The 24,486-nt window shown below is 35.8% G+C and overlaps 5 protein-coding genes across 7 annotated transcripts; 4 read left to right on the top strand and 1 right to left on the bottom strand.

The window, feature by feature from the left end:
- Nucleotides 1-31: 31 nt before the first annotated feature.
- On the top strand, nt 32-5,919 carry LOC114524529 (vegetative cell wall protein gp1-like). 2 transcript variants are annotated; one of them, XM_028545637.1, is made up of 5 exons: nt 32-445; nt 1,663-2,850; nt 3,205-3,441; nt 4,296-4,448; nt 4,989-5,919. In XM_028545637.1, exons 1-5 carry the CDS (start codon nt 340-342, stop codon nt 5,144-5,146), a joined length of 1,842 nt encoding a protein of 613 aa, XP_028401438.1. In that variant the 5' UTR covers nt 32-339; the 3' UTR covers nt 5,147-5,919. The 2 variants fall into 2 exon arrangements, with proteins under 2 accessions (XP_028401438.1, XP_028401439.1); XM_028545638.1 differs by having other exon boundaries at nt 366-665.
- Nucleotides 5,920-7,769: 1,850 nt separating this feature from the next.
- Nucleotides 7,770-12,407, top strand: LOC114524569 (hemicentin-2-like). Its single transcript, XM_028545686.1, has 7 exons — nt 7,770-7,873; nt 8,800-9,045; nt 9,299-9,565; nt 9,925-10,224; nt 10,475-10,717; nt 10,878-11,039; nt 11,929-12,407. Exons 1-7 carry the CDS (start codon nt 7,837-7,839, stop codon nt 12,099-12,101), a joined length of 1,428 nt encoding a protein of 475 aa, XP_028401487.1. The 5' UTR covers nt 7,770-7,836; the 3' UTR covers nt 12,102-12,407.
- Nucleotides 12,408-13,004: 597 nt separating this feature from the next.
- LOC114524544 (hematopoietic prostaglandin D synthase-like) lies at nt 13,005-16,824 on the top strand. The gene is made up of 5 exons (XM_028545655.1): nt 13,005-13,258; nt 14,255-14,353; nt 15,482-15,597; nt 15,816-15,920; nt 16,499-16,824. Exons 1-5 carry the CDS (start codon nt 13,123-13,125, stop codon nt 16,676-16,678), a joined length of 636 nt encoding a protein of 211 aa, XP_028401456.1. The 5' UTR covers nt 13,005-13,122; the 3' UTR covers nt 16,679-16,824.
- A 97-nt stretch (nt 16,825-16,921) lies between these two features.
- Nucleotides 16,922-22,953, top strand: LOC114524542. 2 transcript variants are annotated; one of them, XM_028545654.1, is made up of 4 exons: nt 16,922-17,717; nt 20,886-21,054; nt 21,474-21,533; nt 22,517-22,953. In XM_028545654.1, the coding sequence occupies exons 1-4, from the start codon at nt 17,715-17,717 to the stop codon at nt 22,951-22,953; spliced, it is 669 nt and encodes a 222-aa protein (XP_028401455.1). In that variant the 5' UTR covers nt 16,922-17,714. The 2 variants fall into 2 exon arrangements, with proteins under 2 accessions (XP_028401455.1, XP_028401454.1); XM_028545653.1 differs by lacking the exon at nt 16,922-17,717 and adding an exon at nt 19,291-19,539.
- Nucleotides 22,954-23,622: 669 nt separating this feature from the next.
- LOC114524545 (N-alpha-acetyltransferase 10-like) lies at nt 23,623-24,438 on the bottom strand. Its single transcript, XM_028545656.1, has one exon. The coding sequence runs from the start codon at nt 24,321-24,323 to the stop codon at nt 23,817-23,819; it is 507 nt and encodes a 168-aa protein (XP_028401457.1). The 5' UTR covers nt 24,324-24,438; the 3' UTR covers nt 23,623-23,816.
- Nucleotides 24,439-24,486: the final 48 nt, after the last annotated feature.

Below are 24,486 nucleotides of genomic sequence, written 5' to 3'. Positions count from 1 at the left end.
GGGTAACACAAACAAATTAAGGCAAGCAAACACAAGTCAATAAACTAACCGAGGGCTAATAACGTACGGAATCACTCAAATATATTCAGTTTTATTGCAAAATTATCAGTTTATTTGAATGCTATTGTAACGAATGCGCTACGTTTTAGTACAATTGGTAAGATTCTACGTATAATTGAGAAGACAATGCACATGATTGATATCCCAATTTCAAATTAATGATTTTCATAGCAGGTCGCCAACTGAACGGCTGTCTAATTCAGCAAGTGCTCTATTCATTCCGCACACTGTAGTTAAATTATAATATTTTCATTAAACTTAATATATTTTAGTTTCTAAATGAATTTCGCCTTTTTTTACATCGTTCTCCTGAACCTGTTGAACTTTTCTGAAATCATTGCCCACCGTTTTCCCGCCTCTTTTGACGACGGGATACACATATGGGGTGAGTTGTATTTTTAGCTCAACAAATTTACGCTACCTGTATAACGTTTTTTCACCGTAAATGACTTCATAAGATTAAATTTTCACATCTCATATAAAAATAAAGTACGTCGAAGGTATGCGGGCCTGTCCGAAAATGTTACTTTTATTTGCCACTTTTGTCGTGTTTTGCATAGAAAATATTATTCATGTGCAGGCTTCTTGCTCAGGAACATGCCCAGGTATTTGTGAAGAATTAAATTTTTGTTATCATATAGCTACCAAGATAACGTAATTGCTGGTGCATGTGTTATTACAGTTGATGATAAGTTATGATCCTTTATTCCTAATATTCTTAGTATTAAAATTATAGACCATATTTTTCTAATAATATATAGTTCTTCTATAAAGTTACTAAGTTAGACGATGTATGTTAGATGATATCATCTTCAACATGCCTTTTATATAGTGTTTTAGTATGAATAAACTCGATCCCCTTTTCTATTAATAAAAAGATCGATTCTTTCGATTTATTACTCCGGCGTCAGCGAATTACTCCGGCGTCAGCGACGGAGTTGAAAATTCGTCCCGGTTTTGTCTTGTTGTTTTTTTTAGTTTTTTTTTTAGTTTTTTTTATAATTTTTTTTATTATTTTTCGTCGTCGCAAGTGTGTTTTGGCGCGAAATATACTAGTTTTGAAAAGCGTATATGACCGTATTTATCTACGTCAACGTTTTGTCTCCCAAGAGTTGTGATGCACAGCTTTGGCTAATTTTCCGATGCACGATTTGATTTCGCGCGCATGATACGGCAATTTCTCCGAGATAGTCTAATTGGCGCGAGTCGCGACAAATAGGCGCGAGTCGCGACAAGTAGATGCGAGTCGCGACAAGTAGACGCGAGTCGCGACAAGTAGATGCGAGTCGCGACAAGTAGGCGCGAGTCGCGACAACATAGGCGCGACTCGACCAAAAAACGAGCGACTCCAGATGAAAACGTCAACAAAACAAAAACACACACGAATAATTATAATAACACATAATTTTTACGAATAAGGGCTGTTTTCCACTGTCGTGTTTTTCATACGCACGTACACGCACGTAAAAGTCTAAATGCTTAAATAAGTTATCTTTAAAAAAACGAAATGAATGATTTCCCATTTCATGTAAACGCGAGATGCGCTTTGTATTTTAAAGCATTCATATAGATTCTAAAGTGTCGATTGTACACAATCATTAGGTCCACCAGCTTGTATTGACATGCAAATGTGCAGTGGTCCGCCATACCACCCTACATGCGGTGCACCATTACCTATATGTTCTATACCATCAACTCCGATACTTGAAGTCGCAGCTTCTACATCACCTGTTGTTGTTGTACCAACACAGGAGCCACCTCTGGAGATAACCAATGGCGCACCATCTGCACCTGGCGGAACTCCTTCAGGTCCACCAGGGACTAATACAACACCAAATCCCAATAAACCACCAACGAATACAAATGGTAACACACCACCAGTTAATACTAACCAACCATCTGGCGCACAACCCAGTCCAACCACTCCGCCCATAAACGCACAGCCAAGTAAACCACCAACCAGTGCAAATAACATTTCCCCAAATAGCAATACACCTTCACCAAACACGAACCCACCATCACAAATACCACCTAACACCCAACCAAGTGCCAAACCACCAACTAATGGGAACAACATATCACCAGCTGGAAATATTCCACCATCACAACCAGCTGCACCACAACCAACATCACCCACTAATACAAATAACAACATTTCACCCGTTGGGAATACACCACCCAAACCAGCATCACCATCACAACCAATATCACCATCACAACCAGCACCACCACAGTCTACGCCACCAAATAATGCCAATAACAACATTTCACCAGCTGGAAATACACCACCCAAACCAACATCACCATTACAACCAGCGCCACCACAACCAGCACCACCACAACCAGCACCACCACAGTCTACGCCACCAAATAATGCAAATAATAACATTTCACCAGTTGGAAATACACCGCCCAAACCAACATCTCCATCACAACCAGCACCACCACAGTCTACGCCACCAAATAATGCCAATAACAACATTTCACCAGTTGGAAGTACACCACCAGCATCACCAGCCTCGCCACAATCGACACCACCAAATAATGCCAATAGCATCAATTCACCAGTTGGAAATACACCACCAGCATCACCATCACAACCAGCACCACCACAATCGACACCACCACAGTCGACCCCAGGCAAACCTGGTGTATCTGCTAACTGTGGAGATATGGTAAAAACTTGTAGTGATGGTAAACATGTTACGGTGACAGTTTCTGTCCCAGTTAATGGTGGAACCAGCTCAACTAATGCGACAGGCGAACTTCAAAGAGATGAAAATGTTTCAAGTAAGGAAAGGAAATAATTTATATCATAGATAAATTAAGTTGATTCGACCAGGGTCGTTCAGTGATTTGCCAAATCCGGAGACGCTGATTTTTACAAATCAGACTTAGCGTTAAATTAAATAATGTAATAGATATATATCTATAATTGATGTAATTTGTCCAACGGGCATATCTACTGTTACATGATCCTGTTTTAAAACAAGAGGCCTACAACTGTTATACCACTGTTCGCTTATGGTTGGTACTTAGTACATTGTCACTTGCAAACATAATTTCGAAATTTAAATTAGTGCATGAGGGCTTTCATCTCCAACTTATAAACTTGTAACAGAGACTTTCTTGTATGTATTCCAGAAACCTTCGATTTCTGTCCGGTTATGTTTAAAAGAAAAGGTTGTTATAAAGACAAACATGATGGTATTCATCCACTGCCAGAACTTCTGTTCACTGACCGTGACAGTTCATCTAAAGTGTTTTCTGGAACTACTATTTCTTCGAAAGATTGGGGAAATTATATTCAGAAATTAATTTGTCGATGTGCGGAGCAAGCTAATCAAAAGAGGTTTACTCTGTTCGGAATCCAACATTATGGTAAGTTCACTTGGAACGCAGACCGCGGGAAAATTCTTCGGTGCATGTCATATGGGAGAGTTGCCGTTATATATTTGACAAGAAGTCATATGTGAGGGAAACAAACGATTCACTTTGTGTTTGGTACCAAATATAAATATGTTTTTATAGTTTCATGAAAATATGTTTTTAAATTTTATGAAATTTATACGGTCAGAAATTGTTTTTAATAATCGAAAATTTAATTTACGCGGTTGGGCAGAAAGGGCTGACAAAACACGGATTAGGGATGTTTCAACATATCCAAGTCGCATCAAACAGGGAAAAACCTGACCAACCATACATACCACCTCTCCTGACGAAAGGTCGGAACGTCGAGAACTGCTTTTGTCTATTTGAGTCAGTCGTCATATATACCACGTTTAACAAAATCGGATACTTTTTAGTGTTTAAATTTAATCTATGCATTGTAACCCTAAAAAAAAAAAATAAAATAAAAAAAAAAAAATAAAAAAAAAAAAAAAATCACAACATCAACACAATAACAATCTACACTTTACACAACACAATAACAATCTACACTTTACACGTTTACACTTTCGCAATCTTTGCTGCGATTTTATCATTTTTATGTGCAACTTTCTTCTTTTGGTAGATGTGAACGAGTAATTAGTTACTGGTGTTCAAATAAGAACTCTTGTACATCAGAGCATTCGCACTGAGCATTCGTAACTAATTATGCATTCACATCTATCAAAAGAGGAAAATCGCAAGCGTAAACGAGCCTTAAACAATCGACATTATAATAGCCTTTGAAGAATTCTTGTTCCTGGTAATTGAATAATGACTATTATTGTATCTCTTTCCATATAAAGGAGATTGTTGGAGTGGAATGCAATCCTCAGTAAACAATTACGAAAGTCAAGGCAGATCAAGAGCATGTATTGGAGGTGATCAAGCACCATGTGAGGAAGGTAGTGCAGCGTGTGTTGGAGAAGATGGAGCTAATTTTGTATATGAACTCACAGGTAAGACTTTACTTTGGGAACACTGTAAACTCAACTTAAAAATCTAAGATAATAAATAGCAACTATTAGTATAACAACAATTTTTATAATACATTGTTTGATGTACGTGTACATCCTTATAATACATTGTTTGATGTACGTGTATATCCTTATAATACATTGTTTGATGTACGTGTATATCCTTATAATACATTGTTTGATGTACGTGTATATCCTTATAATACATTGTTTGATGTACGTGTATATCCTTATAATACATTGTTTGATGTACGTGTGCATCCTTATAAGACATTGTTTGATGTACATGTACATCTTTATAATACATTGTTTGATGTACGTGTATAAGGTGGAGACTAACACGCTTAGGACAAAGTCCGGGCCTTTTTCTTAAAAGTAATTTTGAAGTTCGTCATATCTAATTACACAATTATTCTTTCAAGGATTCTTTATTTGTATTGTGGAAATAAAGACTATTCAGGCCTTTAAAATATGCATGTTGTATATATCTATAAAATAAAAGTCATCTGGGTTACCTTGTAGGTGGTCCAGGCCCTGAGAAAAAGAACAAAATCGTTCGCAAGAAGAAAAGAATAAAAGCTGCAAAACGAAAACACACCATAAATTCTCCCATTGTAAAGGAATTTCACAAGTTAAAAAATTCACTAAATTGGCTACATCGTTCGGGAAGATCTCGTTGATTTAGCCAGCTATGGGGAACGTTTTAGGATCTCGGTCTTAACAGCTTATCACTATTTAACCCTTAGTGATGTTGTTGTAATGTTGTTGTAAAAGATCACGCTGGAATAACTGACTAACATGGACACGAGGTCATTAGGACGATTAGGTATAAAACTTTTTAAAAAATTATTGGAGCCGGTTGTACAAAGTTGGATACTGAATTTTTACCTAACACTAACAGTTCTGACTCCAGAGATACCTTAGAAACATTGTCTGTTGTGAGTGTTTTGTTCACAAATAAACGCATGCGCTGCCATACAATCAACGAGAAATTTCAATATTGCACGATCGAGGCCATAGGCCGAGTACAATATTGACATTTCGAGTTCATTGTATGGTCAGCATGTGCGTTAATTTGTAAACAAAATACGAACATAAAATCTCTAACACTTTTAATATACAATCTTCCTGCATTAACCTAAATCATTGGTCAAAATCAATCACGGGGTTTCTTGTTGCCTGGTGACAGATCATGGCAATCATAATTTATTCCGATAACCCATGAAAATCATGGTTTATTCAAAAATGACAGCAATCAATGAGCTCAGATTGTATATAATAACTCAATAAATGTTATATTCTGTTCATGGATATTGGTAGTTTTGTGGATAAGATGAATATTTTAATTTATACTCATGTATTTTGACACGCATTCAGTCTCCTATATGCATATGTTGCTGACCAGCCTCGTACCCAGGCGCTTTAGTAGAAAAAAATATAACGTTGCATTCAGCTATTATATAGAGGTCAGATGAGAAAAAGTGAGCGCGCGAGAGTGCTTGTGGTGGTTTCAACAAAGGCAGCGCCTGGCAGAAAACGATCTCAACATGTAAATATCAAAATGAATTATACAATATAATTGTATTACATGAACAAGCACCCCTGCGTGCTAGCTTTTTCTCAGCTGATCTCTATACAACTGCTGAATGCAACGTTATATTACTGGGGCGGGTTGTTCAAAAGCGGGTTAGCTTAACCCTGGGTTAACTCAAATTTTTACATCAGTATTTTTAATCGCTCGGTTATGCAGTTGAACATGTTTTCTCATAAACATTTTGCGGATAAATAGAAGTCTTATTTTGCAAAGTATTGAAACAAACAGCAGTGAAGAACCATATAAACCAAAACAGCTGGGTAAAATTTAACCCAAGGTTAACGCTAACCTAGCTTTGAACAACCCGCCCAAGGGTGACAACTTGGAGTTTTTTAGGGTTGGTATTTTGGTCGGTTGGCTTGAACATAAATACAAGAATATATCCCCCGACCACTGCCCGCAGGCCCACTTATGCTGGGAGAAAATACTTGACACTTGTCGAGGGAGCGTGTATAGTTTTAGAATGCTGATGACAGAGTAATAAATAAGTCAGCCGGCAGAAAACGACAGAATGTCTCAAAAATAGAAGTAATATTTTGATTCAAACGCCATGTTGTTTCTAAAATGTTGAAGGAAAATGAAGGGCGTATAAAAATGAAAGAAAAACACCAAATTGCGTATTTAAATTTTAACTGACAACAAAGAAAACCTCTCCTTAGAAAATCTCAAATCTTAACATAACTAACCCCCTGCCATTTCTTTTTTAAAAAGCATGTAATTGGGAAGACTTGGAAATATTTAGACATGTAACACAGCAAGACATTGTCGCGTTCCTATACAAAGAAGGTATGGATGGAAGTTTATTTTACGAAATTTAAACTCTATTCCACTTTTTAGCAGAGTAAAAACTCGAGCAAAAACTAGTTATACCGTTTGTAAACGAGTATAGCGTATGTGTTGACTAAATCACTATTTACGTTTGCATGTGGCATATAAAAAAACATCGTGCGCAGTTCATGAGCTCTTGTAAATAAGTTTAGTTACAGTAAGAAACGTTTTTCGATTGCGTGAAAAATGGCATCTGTACCAATTAAAATCTCAGTTGTTTTCTGCTTACAAGCCGGTTTGCTTTAGGTAATTAAGAAGGCGTTGGTTGGGTTTTATCAGATGGGTTTCGATGATTATGCTGCACATATTTGGAAGGTACTGCTTTACTGCTATACAGGGAGGCCCTCTTTAGGTTTAACATTACCTTGTTTTAGAATTTTATTGTCTGATCTTCTTTTCCAATTTTCGCACTCCCATGAAGTTAAATCGTAGTTAACTCGTTGTTAAGAACACAATCCTGATTCTGTCACTAACTATATAGTTTATTCAACATGCCCCATTGATACCCTGGTCCGGAGTTTTAGCTGAGGCCGGAGGAAGAACTGTCTGTGTTTGTTTGATGATGGTGCAATAATGGAGTCAACCTGAACCAGAGTCTAGCGAGAGCCTTATTACATTAACGTTAATCTTGGTTAACAAGATCTGTTCTCCTTAAGGATGAAGTTGTGAAAACCAAGTGCAGGTGCTCCTGTGTCTCACTTTGTACAAGAAAGAAAACCACCAGACTGAACAAACACTTATCCGCCTGGTTATCATGAAATTTATATATTTTAATTCAAATTTCCGGCTGTTTATCTTTGCTAATAATCATGTGTTGAATTATCGTTAATGACATTTCGTGTTTGTTCCTTTTTGAAACGGCGGACAGTTATGATATTTAATAAAGCATGTTACTGTGTTACTTCAGTGACAGTAGTGACATTGCTGATTGGCCTCGTAAATTCAGATATGAGAAGCGGGAAAAGATGTTTATATGGAAATAAGTGTAAGTGTACACAAGGCTATGCTCTCATTAACGTTCTTGTAACAATTAAATGTTCAAACAACCTTTAGAACCTGGTTTCCAGGGGTCTTTGATGCTGGGATGTCGTAGTTGATCAGCAATTTACACTGTTTGTGTTCATTCGTGCTAAAATGATTTGCCTGCAGTGTCTAATTCCACAGAACACAGAAAACGATGAGTACCGATCGCCGTCAATGTGCATCACTGACAAAATGATACCGAGTGCGTTTCGCACGACATTTACAAAATTGTGATCCATTTATCAGATAAATGTCGCTTGTGAACCTAGTTGCATTTTGTCGTTAAGGCTGTTTTCCACTACATTCCTTTGAAAATCTGTTCATGCGACCGTGATGGGCCTGAAAAACAAAGCGTGCTTCGCGGGCGGAGCGGACGTAATGGCGAATCGCTATTACTTTACCAGTTTTACTGTCATCATGAAATGCTTATGTCAAACATTTATACACTTGTGGGTCCTAACAGGGTGCTTATTGGGTGCTTAGGCATTCAAACTCTAGCTATTACATTGTTATGAGTGATTTCAATAGTTTTGGTTTATTTGGGACACAAATTGCTTTATAGAATCATTGTTTCATTGATGACCTTGTAAGTTGTAATTAGTACTATCATTTTAATAACTGTTTTTGATTTGACGCTAGTGTGTCCAACCACAGTGAACCACTCAGATTATATAATGAGTTTAATGAATGAAGTTTATTGAATGAAGTTCATGTCAGTTGAGTCGGTTCTATAACGAACCGAGAGCTCTTCATGCAGATGATAAATACGCGCGTGGTGTTCCTATACTAATTGATTATTTATGTTATACATTCACCATGCAAATGTCAAGGACATCATTTTATAATCGTTCACTTTCTTGAGGCATTCTGTATTTTGACTTTTCGCAGGCATTTTTCAACCAACGTGTATTGATAAAAGTCTCTGTTTATCGCCGCCATTTAATCCTATTTGTGGAACAGCACTGCCACCGTGTAATTCGGGAAATATGGAAAGCAGGAATGGTGCTCCAGCTGAGAACACTCTTCCTACACTTCCTCCGATAACAGAAACAAAACAACCTTTTTATGATTTCAAGATGGGTGCTCCGCAATTGCAGCTTTCTCCTCCGCCAAAGAAACCCCGAACAATGAATAGTAAGAGTATACGTAGATCATTATTTATGACAAGGATGGACTTCCCAAATAGAGAAGACATAAAAGATTCGATGAAAACAAGCCAACTGATATGTTGGATAGAAAACAAGTTTTTGAATCATATCTGCTTTATTTCTTGCCATGAAAAGTGTACTCCTTTATGGTAACTTAACCGTAACGGTTATGATAATAGTAGACACAGATCGAGTTTTTATTAAAACGATCATTGCTTTCATTTTCTTTTGTTTTTGAGGAGCCCCTAAGATATTAAACGCTCCTGTTTCTTCGATTGTCCTGAGAGAGAAGGAATCGCTGTATTTGCTCTGTTCGGTGGACACAAATGGTGATCCTGGCACGCGTATAGAATGGATAAGAGAGAAAGATAATGCGATTGTTGGGCAAGGAGAAACATTTCAGTTGAATAACATCGAACAAACTGATGCTGGAAGGTATTATTGCAAAGCTCAAAATGATGACAGTGCTGTTGCTGCAATGGCACAGACTGATGTAAATGTTCATTGTAAGTGATGTTGTTGTTTGTGTGTTTTGGAAGGATGGAGAAAGAAGTGCGCCAAAATATTTTACTCAAAATAAAGTCACGTTCGCCTAAGCAATCATGCAAATCATCAAGAATGACATTATTCGGTCATTAAGTAATAACTCCCCTCCTCTTGTGCATGCCATATCAATCACGACTACAACTATTAGACTATATTATTGTCGTCAACTCGGAAAATTGGCAATTTTACATCATGATTTATTAGATAAATAAATTTTCCTTTAAATATTTACAAATTGTGTGAGTTGTTAACAAATTAACTGTTGTCAGTTTCTTTCCTGCAGTTAAGTCATTAAGTCATTTCATGTTGTTTTTTGCAGGTATACCTAGAAGTTCTAAAAGTGTTAGTCATCAAATTATAACTGCAGATCTGGGAAAGAATATCGAGTTAACTTGTGAGACAACATGCAAACCCGAACCGAATTTCATTTGGTATCGTGGAAATATCACAAATCCGTTGAAGACGTGCGAGCCAGTATATGACACGATGGGGAAAAATAGCATGCACGATTCTTTTTGCAACCTAACGATTGGTGTAAAAACACATGGTGAAACGTTAACTTGTTTAAAATCGAACAGTATTGGAGAAGACAAGCAAACCTTTGAAATAAAGCCCCAAGGTATCGATATTAACCAGCTGTATTTATTCTTGATTTTTAAACAATGAAATGCATTATATTCACTATGTTTTGACACGCATACGTACAGTGTATACTGCATGTTAAAGTAAGAATAAAGAAAAAAAATCAAAAGTTTTAAGTCAACTTTTAGGGCGCTCGAGGAATTCAATCACTTTTTACTTTTTGTATCTGTCATTTTTTCAAAATTCATACTATAAAAATATTCTTTTTTACTCATTTCTGTTCACAGCGCCACCCGTTACGGCTACGCCTACATCAATAAAAATGAATCCAGCATCAACGTTTGAAGCTGTTGGATGTTTTGCTAAGTGTGATAGTTGTGTTTCAAATTTCCCTGAACTACTTTTCATCGATACTGGGCAAACTGAGCATTATGGAGATTCACTGCCGGAATATAACAAGCAATTCGTACATCGCTGTGCCAAACAATCGCAATCACGTGGATTTGAGTATTTTGGTATCTCAAATTACGGTAAAGTAAAATATGGCAAGTCTTGAAAAGATAAACTGAAGTGGCTCTTCGAGTTTTCGACGGCTATATACGCCGGATTAATTCATGATGTTGTTGCATTTTTCCTTCAAATAATGTACAAATACTGACCTGCGATGATGGCTCAATGTCTTTTTCATAGATCATTGCTACTCTGGTAATCAAGCAGTGAAAACATTTGATCGATATGGTAAAAGCAATACTTGTATAACTGGTGAATTTAAACTGTGTCCATCGAGGGGTCAAGAGTTTTGTATAGGACAGTGTTCTTCGATCTATGTTTATAAACATAATTTGAAGTCTGGTAAGTGAATTCAGTGAAACTTTGTGAACCCATGCATGCATGCCAGGGCCGCGAGGAAAATTGTATAGGCAGTTAACAATGCCACCGGCACCGAATACAACCTAGCTTAAATACACTATACTTTAAGTAAATCCAGAGGTTTTGAATCTTAGCAAAGTAAGATCGAGAAAATAGAAATGAACTGCACTTTCATTTATTACAAGTACTTGCTAGGTGCATGTTAACAGTTGTAAGCTCCGTTACACTTGGATTTTACCTTTTTTGCCAAATGCGATTTTACATTCATTTATTTCATTTTTTGTCTTTTCCGTGAACTATACACTTACTTTCCAAAAGTTTAGCCCAAAAATGTACTCTTTTGCAAAATCCTATTGAGACTTTTCCAACGGGTTAACATAGTTTTGCAAATATCCTTGCTTGCATGAGACTTTCATTTGATGAGATTAGAGCCAGAAAGTGTGCGGCAATCTTCAAGGCAATGACATTGGCAAAACTACAAATTGTTGAACAGAAAGCATAGGGTGCACTATTTCTAGCATGAGTGTCAAGATTTTAGTTTAATCTATGCATAAACGAGCAAAAAAGGTTCAAAAACCACATGGATTTCGGTTATTAAATATTGACAGGTACTTCATTTTTTATTATTATCCAATACATTTTGTTCTAAATTACCTTAAATATAATCCTAGTCACCAGCTAATAGCTATTGGATTAAATGCATAATGCCACGTCTGTAATATAATTTTGCAAAAACATTAGTTTCTTTGGCCTGCATGTATTTAAACTTTTCAGTGGAACGTATAACTGTATATGTTTGGATGTCCATTCATATAAGGTGTTTAGATTTGACAGTGACTTTAACTGTTCGCTCTTGTGTATCTTTATATAGAGGGAGAGAACCGCAGCGAAACAGGAACATTCAAAAACATGAGATGGTTTCAAAAGAAAAGCGAAATTAAAAAAACTGACTGGATTAATCGAGCTCACAAGACTCGGCATTGTTCACCGCTTAGGAAATTCCTCGAGAAGACTATTTACATTACTGCAAAGTCATCGGCCTAGCTTGTTTTCATAACACATGCTGATTTTTTTCTGCTTGAATTATTCTGGGGAATTGTGCAGCGTATCCCCTAAAAAACGTTGCCGTGCCGCCACAATAAAGAAGCAAATGGTCAAAGTCTCAAAGATAAGGTCATCAGTGCAAAACACTTCAAATACGAAATTGTCTAGAATCCTAAAAAATAGGAAGATAAGGACAGAATATTGATAAGACAGATCAGAATTCTGTAGTTTGTACTGTTGATTTTCAAAGTTTCGTTGTAAAAGCAACTCAGTCCCCGGCGCTGACTATTGGACGTTCGAGCAACCCCAGAGCAAAGTAAACAAATTTAAAAATACATCCTTGATGCAATCTCTCATTTGAGTTGAATCACTTATTCGTTGGGAAACTTAGCGTATCTCATTGTTATTCCGAGAGGTGCGCCACCACAGGCACAGTTGGACATTTTCATATATATATATATATATATATATATATATATATATATATATATATATATATATATATATATATATATATATATATATATATATATATATATATATATATATATATATATATATATATATATATATATATATATATATATATATATATGACACTTTCTCTAACACTTTTAATGTACAATCTGAGTTCATTGATTGCAGCATTGTAGATCCAAGCTTCGTTGCAGGCTGTCATTTTTGAGCAAACCATGATTTTCATGGGTTATTGCGAATAAACCACGATTTTCATGGGTTATTGCCACGTTTTGCCAGTTATAGTCGGTTATAGTGAATAAATTATGTTCCCGTGATCTGTCGCCAGGCAACAAGAAACCACGTGATTGATTTTGACCAATTGCGTGAGTAGATTTAGGCCAATAACCGAAGATTGTATGTAAATGACTAAATGTGCCATGTGGTCTGTGGTCACCACTGACTGAGTCACTGACTGAGTGGTCACTGTTTGGTTTCTTCGGTATTTTGCTTGACCTGAAATATCATTCCACTTTGCTAACTCTGAATAACTTGAAATATCACGATGCCATCATATAAACTAACATACTTCAATGTACGAGGCAGGGCAGAAAAGATAAGACTCCTGTTTGCAGCTGGCGGTACCGAATACGAAGATTACAGATTCAAGGATGGCGAAGAATTTAGAAAACTTAAAGAGGGTATTCTTGTGTTCCTGTAATCGTAATCCTGTTTTTAGTTATAATCTTTTTAAATAATCTGGATTTCTTAGTGTGCACTATGATAAGGATTTCAGAATTGCATTCAGCAAAGAGATAAGATTTTTGAAAAGGGATATTTCATATTCCAAACGGTCCTACTAAAAACCGCCCGAGACCGCCCGTGACCGCCCGAGAGTATAGAAAAACCGCCCGAGAGAAACTGAAGCGATTGTAATACTTGTGACATCTTGGTGACATCGCAGCATTGCAGTCATTTAATGTGTGTTTTTAGATATTGGTATTAAAATTGAAACGTGCTAAGAACCGTACTAGTACAGATTAGCAGGCTGAATTGCATTATTGCAATTCGTGCATGAGATTTTCTACTGTGTATTAAACAAGTACTGTGCCAAGAACGCCCTAATTAAGTTGCAAGAAAACCAAGGAAAAAGAATAAAAAACATAACACGAACAAAGTTATCTAGTAAAATCCCTCGGGATTTATTGCATAATGCATGGTGTATAGCGCCGTAAAAATGTGTATACCATATCAATATATATTCAGCTGCATGTATGAGTGACTAATTTTTTATTGTATATAATATTCAGCTGTATTACGTTTTTTTATTCTACCGTTTCTTTTATTCTATTTTATTGAAATCATATTTTCTCACGGGCAGTTTTTTCTAAACTGTCTGGCGGTTTTTTTAAATCTCAGGTGTTTTTTTCTGGACCATTCCAAAGAACCTTTGACCTTTCTATGTTTTAATAGTTATCTAGAGGTATGTTTTGGCCAGGCCCAAACATTTTGCTGGTTCCAAGCGTTTCAACATATTTTAAGTGCGCAATCTTTTAATGTATTTGATAAAACAAATGGGCCCCTTGGTGGTTATATTATTTAGATCTTGATTATCAATACATTTTCTATTTTGAATTGTCTTTAACCAATATGATATATGTGCAAGCACTTTAGAGTTTTTTCTTCTTAATTTGAAGGTGGCACATTTCCATTTGGTCAGGTTCCTGTTCTTGAGGTAGATGGAAAGATGTTGTGCCAGTCAATGAGTATATTCAGATTTGTTGCCAGAGAGATAGGTACAGTATTTGGATTAGATATGTAGTTGGGGAAATTAGTATTCTCTAATGAGTATTCACGAAAGTATCAGGCAAGGGATTAATTTATTAGAAAGCATATTATTTTAGCCTTTATAATGAGCATTTACCTTCCTGAGACTGCACCTACCCATAGATGTTAATGCTTGCCTGCTTGAACTGTAATTTCTCAGAGGTCAGGCCTTACATTGTTCTTCAAGCAATTTCAAGAATGCCTGATCATGCTCTTCTTGGGTTCTACCAGGGATGATGACATCATTATATATATTTAGTATTTTTGCACAAGTGAATATAACAAATCCTACATTCTTATTGGTCAAATATGACGTATTATGCTGTTATGCAAAACTGAAATCGTTTTATGCACATTTCTTACAAAGAGATAAGGGAAAATGGTGGTGTCAATTCACTTGTGCAAAAATACAAAAACAATTATTTGCCTTAGGCTCATTGATTATCAGGGAATATTCACCTTGACTTTGGCTTGATGAATATTCCTGGACAATCACCTCACCTTTGGCGAATAATTGTTAAATATTATATATATTGTACATGCTCATTATAAAGGCTAAAAGCCTATGATGCTTTCTAGGTAATCCCTTGTGAGGAATATATTATATAAATAGATAATTGATATATTATATAAATAGATAATTGTTTAATCTAAATTATTTAATTATATTGCTCTATTTATTGATCTTGAGCACTCTTTGTTCAAGTACGGACAATATATATACGGAAAAAAAATATATATATATATATATATATATATATATATATATATAATTATATATATTGTGTCTATTCTGATTGGTTAAATAGTGGTCCGTAAAAGCCCATATGTGGGCCATGGTTCGAATGCAGGATATGGTCTCATGCAGTTCAGCCATATAATAAAATATACTGATTATTGACCTCATTTGTTCAGTCTGTACTGTCAAATATCAGACCGAGATTTTTTGACTGAACCTTGCTCCTTTGTTGCTCAGTCCATACTAAAAAGCCTTGGTCTGATATTTCACTGTACAGACCTCACACTCAGTCAATAATCAGGTAATATTCAATACAGTGTTGAATTTATTCTATATTTTTACCTTTAAATTCCAAAAGGATTTTCTCCCAGTGACGATTTTGAGATTGCTAAAGCAGATATGGTTGTTGATGGACTTGTTGAATTGATGGAAAAAGCAGTTGCAGCATACAGGGAAAAGGATCCAGAACTCAAGGTGAATATTCATGATCATGTTTTGTGTTTATTATTTCTTTGATACCGGTACCTTATTCAACAATGAAAATTACCACTTTAGGAATTGCATGTTGTGTTGTCATCTTTTTTCAAATCTGTTAGTAAATATCTGTTGAATAGATTAATAGACAAATCTGTTGTCAACTGTTCAGTAAATGAACATTTTTTTCAAAATAATATTATATTTTTGTTTTTTAGAAAAGTTTATTCAAAACATTTGCTGAGAAGGAGTTTCCTGATGGATTAGTAGCATTTGAGAAATTGCTCAAAGCAGGTGGTGGTAAATATTTTGCTGGTAATAAGGTATGTCATATAGTCCCAAGCTAGCCAGCATCACAGATGTTTGGGGTCAAAAGGTGGGCTGCAAGCTATTTTTTTGTTGACTTGTTGCATAATACTGTAACCTTTATATGCCTTAAAATTAATTGCTACTCGAATAATTATTACCTTAAACTTTCTTGAGAAAGTGCACTATTTCAAGTGGTATAGATAATTCAAATAGTAAACAATGCATTTATGGTGCAGACTACTCTTCGAAACATGATAAAAACCCATGTGCTCTTATCCAAATATCAAACATAGTGCATTTACCATTATCAGCCATTCGCTTATAGGTTGGCTAATCAACCATATGCGGTGATAAGTCATTTAAAATTTAGAACTCCAAATGGTATACTATTAAAGTTTAGTTTTTTCATCTAGTTTTTTCATCTAGACTACACCCACAGAGTCTGTGATATACTCAGTCGACACCTGTCGTTATTGGGCTAAAGTAAAATCAATATATAGTTTATTAACTTTATTTAGGTCGATTGAATGTAATGGCCTTTAACATCATGTCCACACTTGAATATTAAATATAATAAATTTATCCGTTGCAGATGACGTACGCTGACATTATGTTCTATAGCAGTGTTGAGTCAGCCTATTACCATGAAGCCAAGGAAGGTATTCCTGCTGTTTTGGATCGATTCCCGTTATTGAAAGATCTGTACGAGACAGTTGGGAACAACCCAGGAATCAAGGACTGGGTCAAGAAGCGTCCAGACACACAAATGTAGAGGAACAAATTTGCAACTGAACTTCTCAACAATCCATGATAATTACTTGATTTTAGTTAGAATAATTGATATACTCTGTAGTCTTGTAGATTTCGAATGAAATTGAAGTATTAGTCGGAAATAAAACACGTGATTCCATGCAAGTACGTAAGAAAAAGGAATATAACTATGCTTGAAATTATGAGAGCAATTTGAAGGCAATGAAGAAGAGGCTAATGGCGTTACGTAATGGAGTTAGCCAATTCCTAAAGTTGTTCAAATTATTCACCCAATTCTTTTGCAAAAATCGCGATGCGTCGCCGTCCGTTTTTTAAAATGGCTTAATAATAGACAAAAACACTTTTTGACGTTTCGACGGACCCAAGGCCAAGGGCCTGCTAACTTTCATTTCTCAACTTCCTTCTAACTCTCGTCACAAAGGGTCAGAATGTTAAGTATTTTTTTGTGTATTATAGACAGTTTTTGTACCACATTAGATGCGAAGTTGTTCGAACACGCTGCTGCCTGCATGGTTATATTCTCTTCATGCAATAAACTCTATTGCGTCTTCCGCTCCTCTAGAGGCTTATTTTACTAGTCTTTTGAAATGCTGAAATAGCTGCGTACAGATTTAGGTTTAAGAATATTTTAAAAATGATTTAATAGTGTGGATTACCGGCCTCTTTTAAAAAAGGTGTGTGACAGATGGATTTACTGCGGTGTGCTGTCTTCATTTTTCTTTCAGCCGTCTTAAAATTCGCGCGTTTTGTATATCGGCGGGTGACCTATTGTTGGAGAGACAAGTTTATCAATAATATATTATTCCTCTACGAAAACAGGGCCATTTGTTAGGGTAACATTATTATCAATATTTCAATGTAAATAACAGAATCAAAATTCAAAACTGTCGTTTCTTATACGTTTTGGTGAAACAGTTCGACATGAGGCTGGGACTCTGACTCTCTGAGTATCAGGAACATAGCGCCGCTAATGGCTCAGTGATGATGAAAATCCTAATGAAATGTTGAAAATCGTGACATTGTAAGTTAGAAAGACAATGGTAAGTCAAGAAAATGTTTACTGAAGGCTAATTATAAGCGAACCGGGTACACTTAGCGCAATATATTTTATATCGAACTGAATTTGTATCATTTATCTTTGTCAACCTAAACATCCAGGATATATATAAGGTCCGGCAACCATTAACGCCTAAAGCCGACATAAATACGAATACATAAATACGAATACATGGATTCGTATATGGATTCTCATGTTAACATTATTATGGAGCAGGATAGATTTGCATATAAGCTATAAGTTTCTATATACTTTGTCAACGTTACGTGCATGATATTTTTAATATCGACGTTCAAATGATCCGTTCTCTTAACTGAGCTACCATAAGGTTAATCAGCTATAGTTAACTATGTGAAGACGCCTCCCGTCTTTATATCACGTCTATTTTGTAGGCTAAACTATATGTCCATTTATTTTAAGTGACACTGAATTTTTACATTCGCATGCATAATTACGGCGTGCGCGCAAAAGGAAAATGGCGTGCGGGCAATTGGGAAACTGTGGATGTACTCCAAAATTATACGTACACCTCTGCGAATCTTGGTTTGTAAAATGGTTCATTTCATTCCCTTTTTTTTTAACTAAACTTGCTTCGCTATAATCTCTGGACTCTGGCCAGAGTAAAACAATATTGGAAAGAATATGCAGAAAATGTCGTGTTGCAAAGAACCAGGAAAGAACATTTTCTAATTTTAATACCCAAACGCTTACCCAAACAAAACTTACCAAAGTTTTGGGAGTTGAAGATCGATGATCGTTCGGAGACAACAATGTAGTTTTTCCTTGGCTTTGGGTCGAGAAATCTAATTTAATGACGTTGTTACCACACATTTAATACAGTAGAAGAATATGTTATGTTAACATTTATATTCTCTATTCAGTCTTCTCCCTTTCAATGTACTTGAGATTGGTACATTTATTTATTTGAACATTGAAGTCACATTACGACATAAGGAACATTTTCAAACTTTTGTTAGTATATATATGTAAAGTCTTTTTTAATATATACTAATATTATACGTTGTTAGACAATGCTCAATAGACAACTATCGATGGCTTAATGCTTATGTTCTTGTATCAAAATTTAAAGAAAATTATTTTGTTAAGACCAGATGACCGCACTCCTACCACAAAAATCGTCATTCAATAAGGATGTTGTACGGCTGGGTACATGTGTAAAAAGCCTTTTAACGCGCAAATTTTATTTGCCAATTTTTTATATGGAAATTAGCCTTTCCATGCATACATGTTGGCTTGTCTGGATGCATTTGGTGTAAAAAACTGTGCACGGATTATACTTAATATATTTTATATAGTCACAGTGTCCGTTTAAATGAGACTTCATTAATTAAAATGTCCAAGGCTGTATGATAATTTTAAATTTTTATTGAATGGAATTCCAAAACAATTCAGTGAGAGTGACAGTGCGACTCGAAGAAAATTCAGGAACGGACCGGAATATCACTTTAGATATACAATATGACCATAGATATAAACGGTTGATTGCCTTTTTGAATATTTATGCAAATTTCGTGATATTTTTCTTGCCATGAGCAGGAAAAAATTAATAGAGCATAACTCAGTCGCGGTGGGTAATATATCTAGCATTTACCAAGCGTCTCGGGTTACATTTGAATCGCAGGACACAGATCTGCTCGGAGAATATTATTAAGCTTTTGTTCATATACCTCGTGTATGTGATGTTTTTTCCGAATGTTTATGGTTGAGATTCAAAATAAAAATTAATGTCGGACGATGAGTTAAGCGATGGTGTTGGCGATTGGAAGGATCGGTTCAGAAACGAGGTAATATTTACGGCGTAATAGACCATGAAATGCTTTTTAAATACATAACATGACAGAACTCAAACACTATGTATACATTATATTGAGATGATGCACCTTTCTTTATCAGTTTAGACTTTCGATTTGTTATTAGATCATTTATATAAAACATCATTCGTTCCGTATACTAACCGTTCACGGCAAACTTGGCAGTATAAGGAGGTACAGTATCCTCACGAGTCACGGCCTCACCTGATTCAGAAAAGCCGACTAAATCCAGCCGAATTATTAGGTATTACATAGTGTTATGCCTAACTAGCAACTAATGGAGTTGGACGATCTTCAAGTTCAAGCAACTAAACGTCGTTTTAGTTGTTTGCTCGCGCCAATTCCGAATCAGTAACGCATATATCAGTATGGCTGGTTGAAGGGATAATGCCCTGATGGTTTGTAAACATGACCTTGAAAGTCAGACAAATTGCCTTTGGTCTTTTGGAACGAGTATTTTTTCTGTTATAAGTCATATAAATATACACAAATTTCCAAGTTGACAAGTTCAATACCCCACCATTCCTTGCGCTCTTACAGTCTCATTATGTAGGATTTATTTGGTATATATAAATGTATAAACTTGTCTAACGCCAGACGACTTTACTTGTCAACGCAAAGAGTATTATTTTGCTTTCTTTCTGTATTATATATAATTTGTATTACTAATTTGTATTACTAACATAGACCTGTTTGTACTACATGGAAAGAGTCAAAGTTAACTGTGGGAGAAAGTTAAACCTTTTTAACGATCTTTTACCACCTTAACGGCCTATAAATCTCTCCAACGTTCCTGACGCCTACATACATGTATATATATATATATAAGAATATTATGGTTATGATTCATATATATTCAATAGACCTTTTCGGTAATCACACGTCACAGCATTTTAACATCACAACGTTTTAAATTTAGAACCACCTTATATGAAATGGAATTCAAGTTTTACTCTCACGAGCCACGTGCAAAGATGCGAAATATTCTTCTTCAATACATGCATGAAAAAGATTTTTTCGTTTTCACCAATACATGTGTAAATAAGCTGAGGGGCCAATACCGCGAGCCTCGTTCCCACGTTATGGCTTATTTCCATACTTATTAGTCAAAATGGGTCCATCCACAGGTTATGGAAGGATGTTTTGCATCTTTGCACATAGCTTGTGAGAGTAAAACTTGAAATCCATCTCATTTAAGGTAGTTCTGAATTTAAAACGACAATGTTGTGACGTAATTACCGAAAAGGTCTATTCAATACAATTAATAGTTATATAAAGAATACATTAATTATAATTTAAATGCTGGTATATTATTGTAGGTTGAGTATGCAAAACATTTATCACATGAGGAGGAAGAGAAAATCTGGGATCATGATGAGAGTCCTCCATCCTATGCTTCTCTCTTTGGACAGTTTAAAGAGGCGAAAGAGAAGTCAGAAGGACCAGTAGATTTAATAAAGACAGCGTCACAGCTATTTGCGGGAACAAGTAAGACAGATCTTTTGAGTGCAAATTTGTCTACTTTATTCTCTAATACATCCCACGTAAACACCGCTACTGAAAAAGCATCGGAGCGGTTATGAGGAATCAGTGAGTTAGAAGTGTTAGTAAAAGAAATTGCTCTTGTCAAAACTTTCCTGAATTTTTTATAATGATAAAGTGTTTGCTTTCAGTAAAACGACAAAAAGTAAAAGAAGTATGACGAATGACATTACAAAATATGACGTTGATGACATGCCAATTCAGCAATCCAATGCCAACACAGTAGTTTTAGCCTTACCATTACCTCTGTTGTCAGTAATCCTTTTTGTTTTAGGTATTCCCCAGTAGACCCTTCATGTGTTTGCCCTAGATCCTGTAGTAAACTAACTGAAGTCAATTAAAACTCCTTCCGTTTTGTTTTACAGTTGGCTGTACAATCGCGCTAAGTTTTCTTTTAGCTGTTCCAGTAGCAATGATTGTTGTAGGTAAGCTTATACATACTATAGTATCAGATTATGGGAATACAGTCAGTGCATGCCATGTATTGCCATATAGAAAGTCTATAACGTGATTTGTGGGTTCTCAGACTGCTTATGCTTATAGAAGCTATAGTCAAACTACGCCTTTTTATTCCAAAATCGTGTCACACATATACCTAGGCTTAACTAGAACGATAATTGGGGGTGGGGGGGGGGGTTGGGTGTATATTCATATATTCAGTTCTGCCTTACGGATTTCTATTGTAAGCTATTGCGATTACAAAAGAAATCCGTAGGGCAGAACTGGATATATGAACATTCACCCCCCCCCCAATTATCGTTCTAGTTACGCCACTGCACATATACCTAGGCTTAACTACACAAGGGGCTTAACTACCCCTGGATTTTTCAAAACGAATTAAGCTGTTCAAGGCGAGTCTTTACGATTCACAAATGTAAACGACATGAATACTGAAAATGGGTATTCGCAGAGCATTGGGAGGGAAACGTTATGCGTTGCACAAAACAGTCAAAATACCGGAACGATGCGAGGGCAAACGGGCATATTTTGGTGAAGGGGCACTTCTGTAACGGCACAAAATAAAGAATGTTTGGAAAACATCGTCTTTTGAACTTCGTATCGTCGTCTTTTCTCTTTCCAAGATAATTTTAGTGTCTTGGAGTTTTCATCAGACGATTGTGCGATCCTTGATTCTCGTTGACTCGTTGGTATCATTTTCTACTTAAGATGAAGATATAGAATGTAAACAAATGAAAGCGCATCTTTGCTCCCCTTGCCCCTGTTGGTAAAAGACAAGGTTGCAGCTGCCCCTGGTCTCCCTCTGTTCCAGCGATCCTGTATATACAAATTGAAATACTGAGATAAATGCTGACTATTACCTTAATCTGCGGCACAAAATTAAAACGCCTTTTAATTATCAGAAAATATTCAATATATTTTATTCATCGTGTTTGCTGTTGCTTTTTAGGTGTTACTTATAGACACGACTGCCCTGTGGAACCTTTTATACCAATATACCTTGTAGTTGCTGGTTCGTGTGGGCTCTTAAAAGCAGTTATATTATCTTGTCAAAAATTAAAGAATTCCGAATCTGACCCGGAACAAGAATCGGATGAATTTTCATCAAATGAAGACTTATCAAATACCAGTAAATTCATGGATGGTGTTTTGAATATTTTTATGTTTACCTGGTTTATAGCAGGTAATGTGTGGGTCTATTCACACTATAAACCTAATGAGAAGCCACCATTAGATGATCCGTTAAACTATTGTGAACACACGGTGTACTGGTTTGCGTTTTGGATTGTAACTGTTAGTTATGTCATAATGGGAACAATTTGTTTTTGTATATGCTGTTTAGGAGCATGTGCAAGCTGTACCGCGTTTTTTGTAACAAAAAGTTGATGTAAAAGTTTTGTATCTGTGTGTTTTATGGTATCACTTTGCAATTCATGCTAATCACCACAACATCAATGCAGAAGTTATTCCTACTACTGAGGGAAATAACCATGGAAGTACAAAAAATATTGTTAAATCTGAATTTTAGACATCTGAATAGTCCTGAGAAGCAATGAATAGAACAAAACAAAAAGTTCACTGGCACAACACTTTAATAGGGTGAATTTTTGAAGTTGGTGACAGAAAATCCAAATCCAAACGCTGTAAATTGTATAACGTTATTGAGAGCCTCCACAGACTAAGCATTTAGTTGTCAACATCTATCTTTCAGATTGACAATTAACGGTCATTGACCACTGAAAAACATAGTCTGTTGTTCAAGTTGTGGACAACTGAACTCATTGACAACTGAACCATTTATTAGTTAAGCAGTTTCCTTTTTCGGAAAGGAAAAGATGTCTTTTTCTTTGTTACCTGGTATAATGCCACACCGAAGATTATAAGCAATGCAATTTTTAGTATGTCAGGGATATGACTGACAGGAATTAACATGGAGAGGACCCTGGGTGCAAGGTTGACTTGCACTCAAAAACCCCAAAGTACACCCGAAGAAAATTTTGGACACTCACACCGTAGGTTTTATACATTTCTGAACATTGAATCCTGTAAATTTTGACCAAATTTTTTGAGCCAAGGTATACTGCCTGTGGTATTAGGTATTATATACAACACACCTGAGTTTAGGAGTTTAATTAATGATGTATAATTTCCTAATAATCCATATAAAATAATAAGCAAAATAATCCAGTAATTTAGGATATAACCAAAGAATATTAAGGTACATTGTCTGATTGTCAATGACATAGTGTTTATTGAATTTTTACAGCAGCAATAGATTTAGTTAGTTCAGCACTAACATTACTCAAGTTTCGCCTCATAGCATATGCATCTTCACCATCCGCATAATATTTTGGCTCTATATCATAGATACTGAACTTCAATGTATTGGTGTATAGATGTAAGGCTGCTCGGTTGCTCTTTCTGACATGAAGTGATACATATTTGGCATTGAAGCACTCCACCATAGCCCTTGATGCTTGTTCCATTAGTTTTTGTGCCAAACCCAACCGTCTATGTGAACGTTTTACAGCCAGAGACGTGATGTGTCCATGAGCTGCCTCATCTGTTTCCTCTTCCATTTTAGCGAGAACGTATCCGACAATTTTCCCCTTCTCATCTTCAGCAACATACGAAAGTTGAGGCCACGATAGACCATGATAAAAATAATATTTCATTTGATAATTTTCTGGTAAACATAGTAAATTACAATGCTGCATATTCATCAAATCTTCTGGCGTAGCACAGCGAATATTCATTTTGAAATAATAGGGTCGTATATTCAAAAAAATGAAACAGAAATTCTTGTTGAAAATCCACTTTATCTATAGTAAAATAGTAATTTACTTCTTCTTACATATCTCTGTTGCCCGCGTTGATAGTTGAGCCTGGATCCAAAACTGGTTATTTAGGGGTGGAAAG

Source organism: Dendronephthya gigantea, unplaced genomic scaffold (genome assembly GCF_004324835.1).
Source record: "Dendronephthya gigantea isolate DGI-Jeju-01 unplaced genomic scaffold, DenGig_1.0 000031F, whole genome shotgun sequence".
NCBI lineage: Eukaryota > Metazoa > Cnidaria > Anthozoa > Malacalcyonacea > Nephtheidae > Dendronephthya > Dendronephthya gigantea.
Note: the sequence above shows the minus strand (reverse complement) of the source record. Positions and strands in the feature narration are given on the sequence as shown.

Bases quoted from the DNA above. Each gene is read 5' to 3' on its own strand.
- LOC114524545 (XM_028545656.1), bottom strand. From the start codon at position 24,323: ATGAATATTCGCTGTGCTACGCCAGAAGATTTGATGAATATGCAGCAT.
- LOC114524569 (XM_028545686.1), top strand. From the start codon at position 7,837: ATGAGAAGCGGGAAAAGATGTTTATATGGAAATAAGT. The intron at 10,718-10,877 runs GTAAAGTAAAAT...TCTTTTTCATAG, and splicing joins TTTTGGTATCTCAAATTACG to ATCATTGCTACTCTGGTAAT. The intron at 11,040-11,928 runs GTAAGTGAATTC...ATCTTTATATAG, and splicing joins TAAACATAATTTGAAGTCTG to AGGGAGAGAACCGCAGCGAA.
- LOC114524529 (XM_028545637.1), top strand. From the start codon at position 340: ATGAATTTCGCCTTTTTTTACATCGTTCTCCTGAACCTGTTGAACTTT. The intron at 2,851-3,204 runs GTAAGGAAAGGA...TATGTATTCCAG, and splicing joins AAGAGATGAAAATGTTTCAA to AAACCTTCGATTTCTGTCCG. The intron at 3,442-4,295 runs GTAAGTTCACTT...TTCCATATAAAG, and splicing joins GTTCGGAATCCAACATTATG to GAGATTGTTGGAGTGGAATG.
- LOC114524542 (XM_028545653.1), top strand. From the start codon at position 19,480: ATGTCGGACGATGAGTTAAGCGATGGTGTTGGCGATTGGAAGGATCGG. The intron at 21,055-21,473 runs GTAAGACAGATC...TTTGTTTTACAG, and splicing joins ACAGCTATTTGCGGGAACAA to TTGGCTGTACAATCGCGCTA. The intron at 21,534-22,516 runs GTAAGCTTATAC...GTTGCTTTTTAG, and splicing joins AGTAGCAATGATTGTTGTAG to GTGTTACTTATAGACACGAC.
- LOC114524544 (XM_028545655.1), top strand. From the start codon at position 13,123: ATGCCATCATATAAACTAACATACTTCAATGTACGAGGCAGGGCAGAA. The intron at 13,259-14,254 runs GTATTCTTGTGT...CTTAATTTGAAG, and splicing joins ATTTAGAAAACTTAAAGAGG to GTGGCACATTTCCATTTGGT. The intron at 15,598-15,815 runs GTGAATATTCAT...TTTGTTTTTTAG, and splicing joins AAAAGGATCCAGAACTCAAG to AAAAGTTTATTCAAAACATT.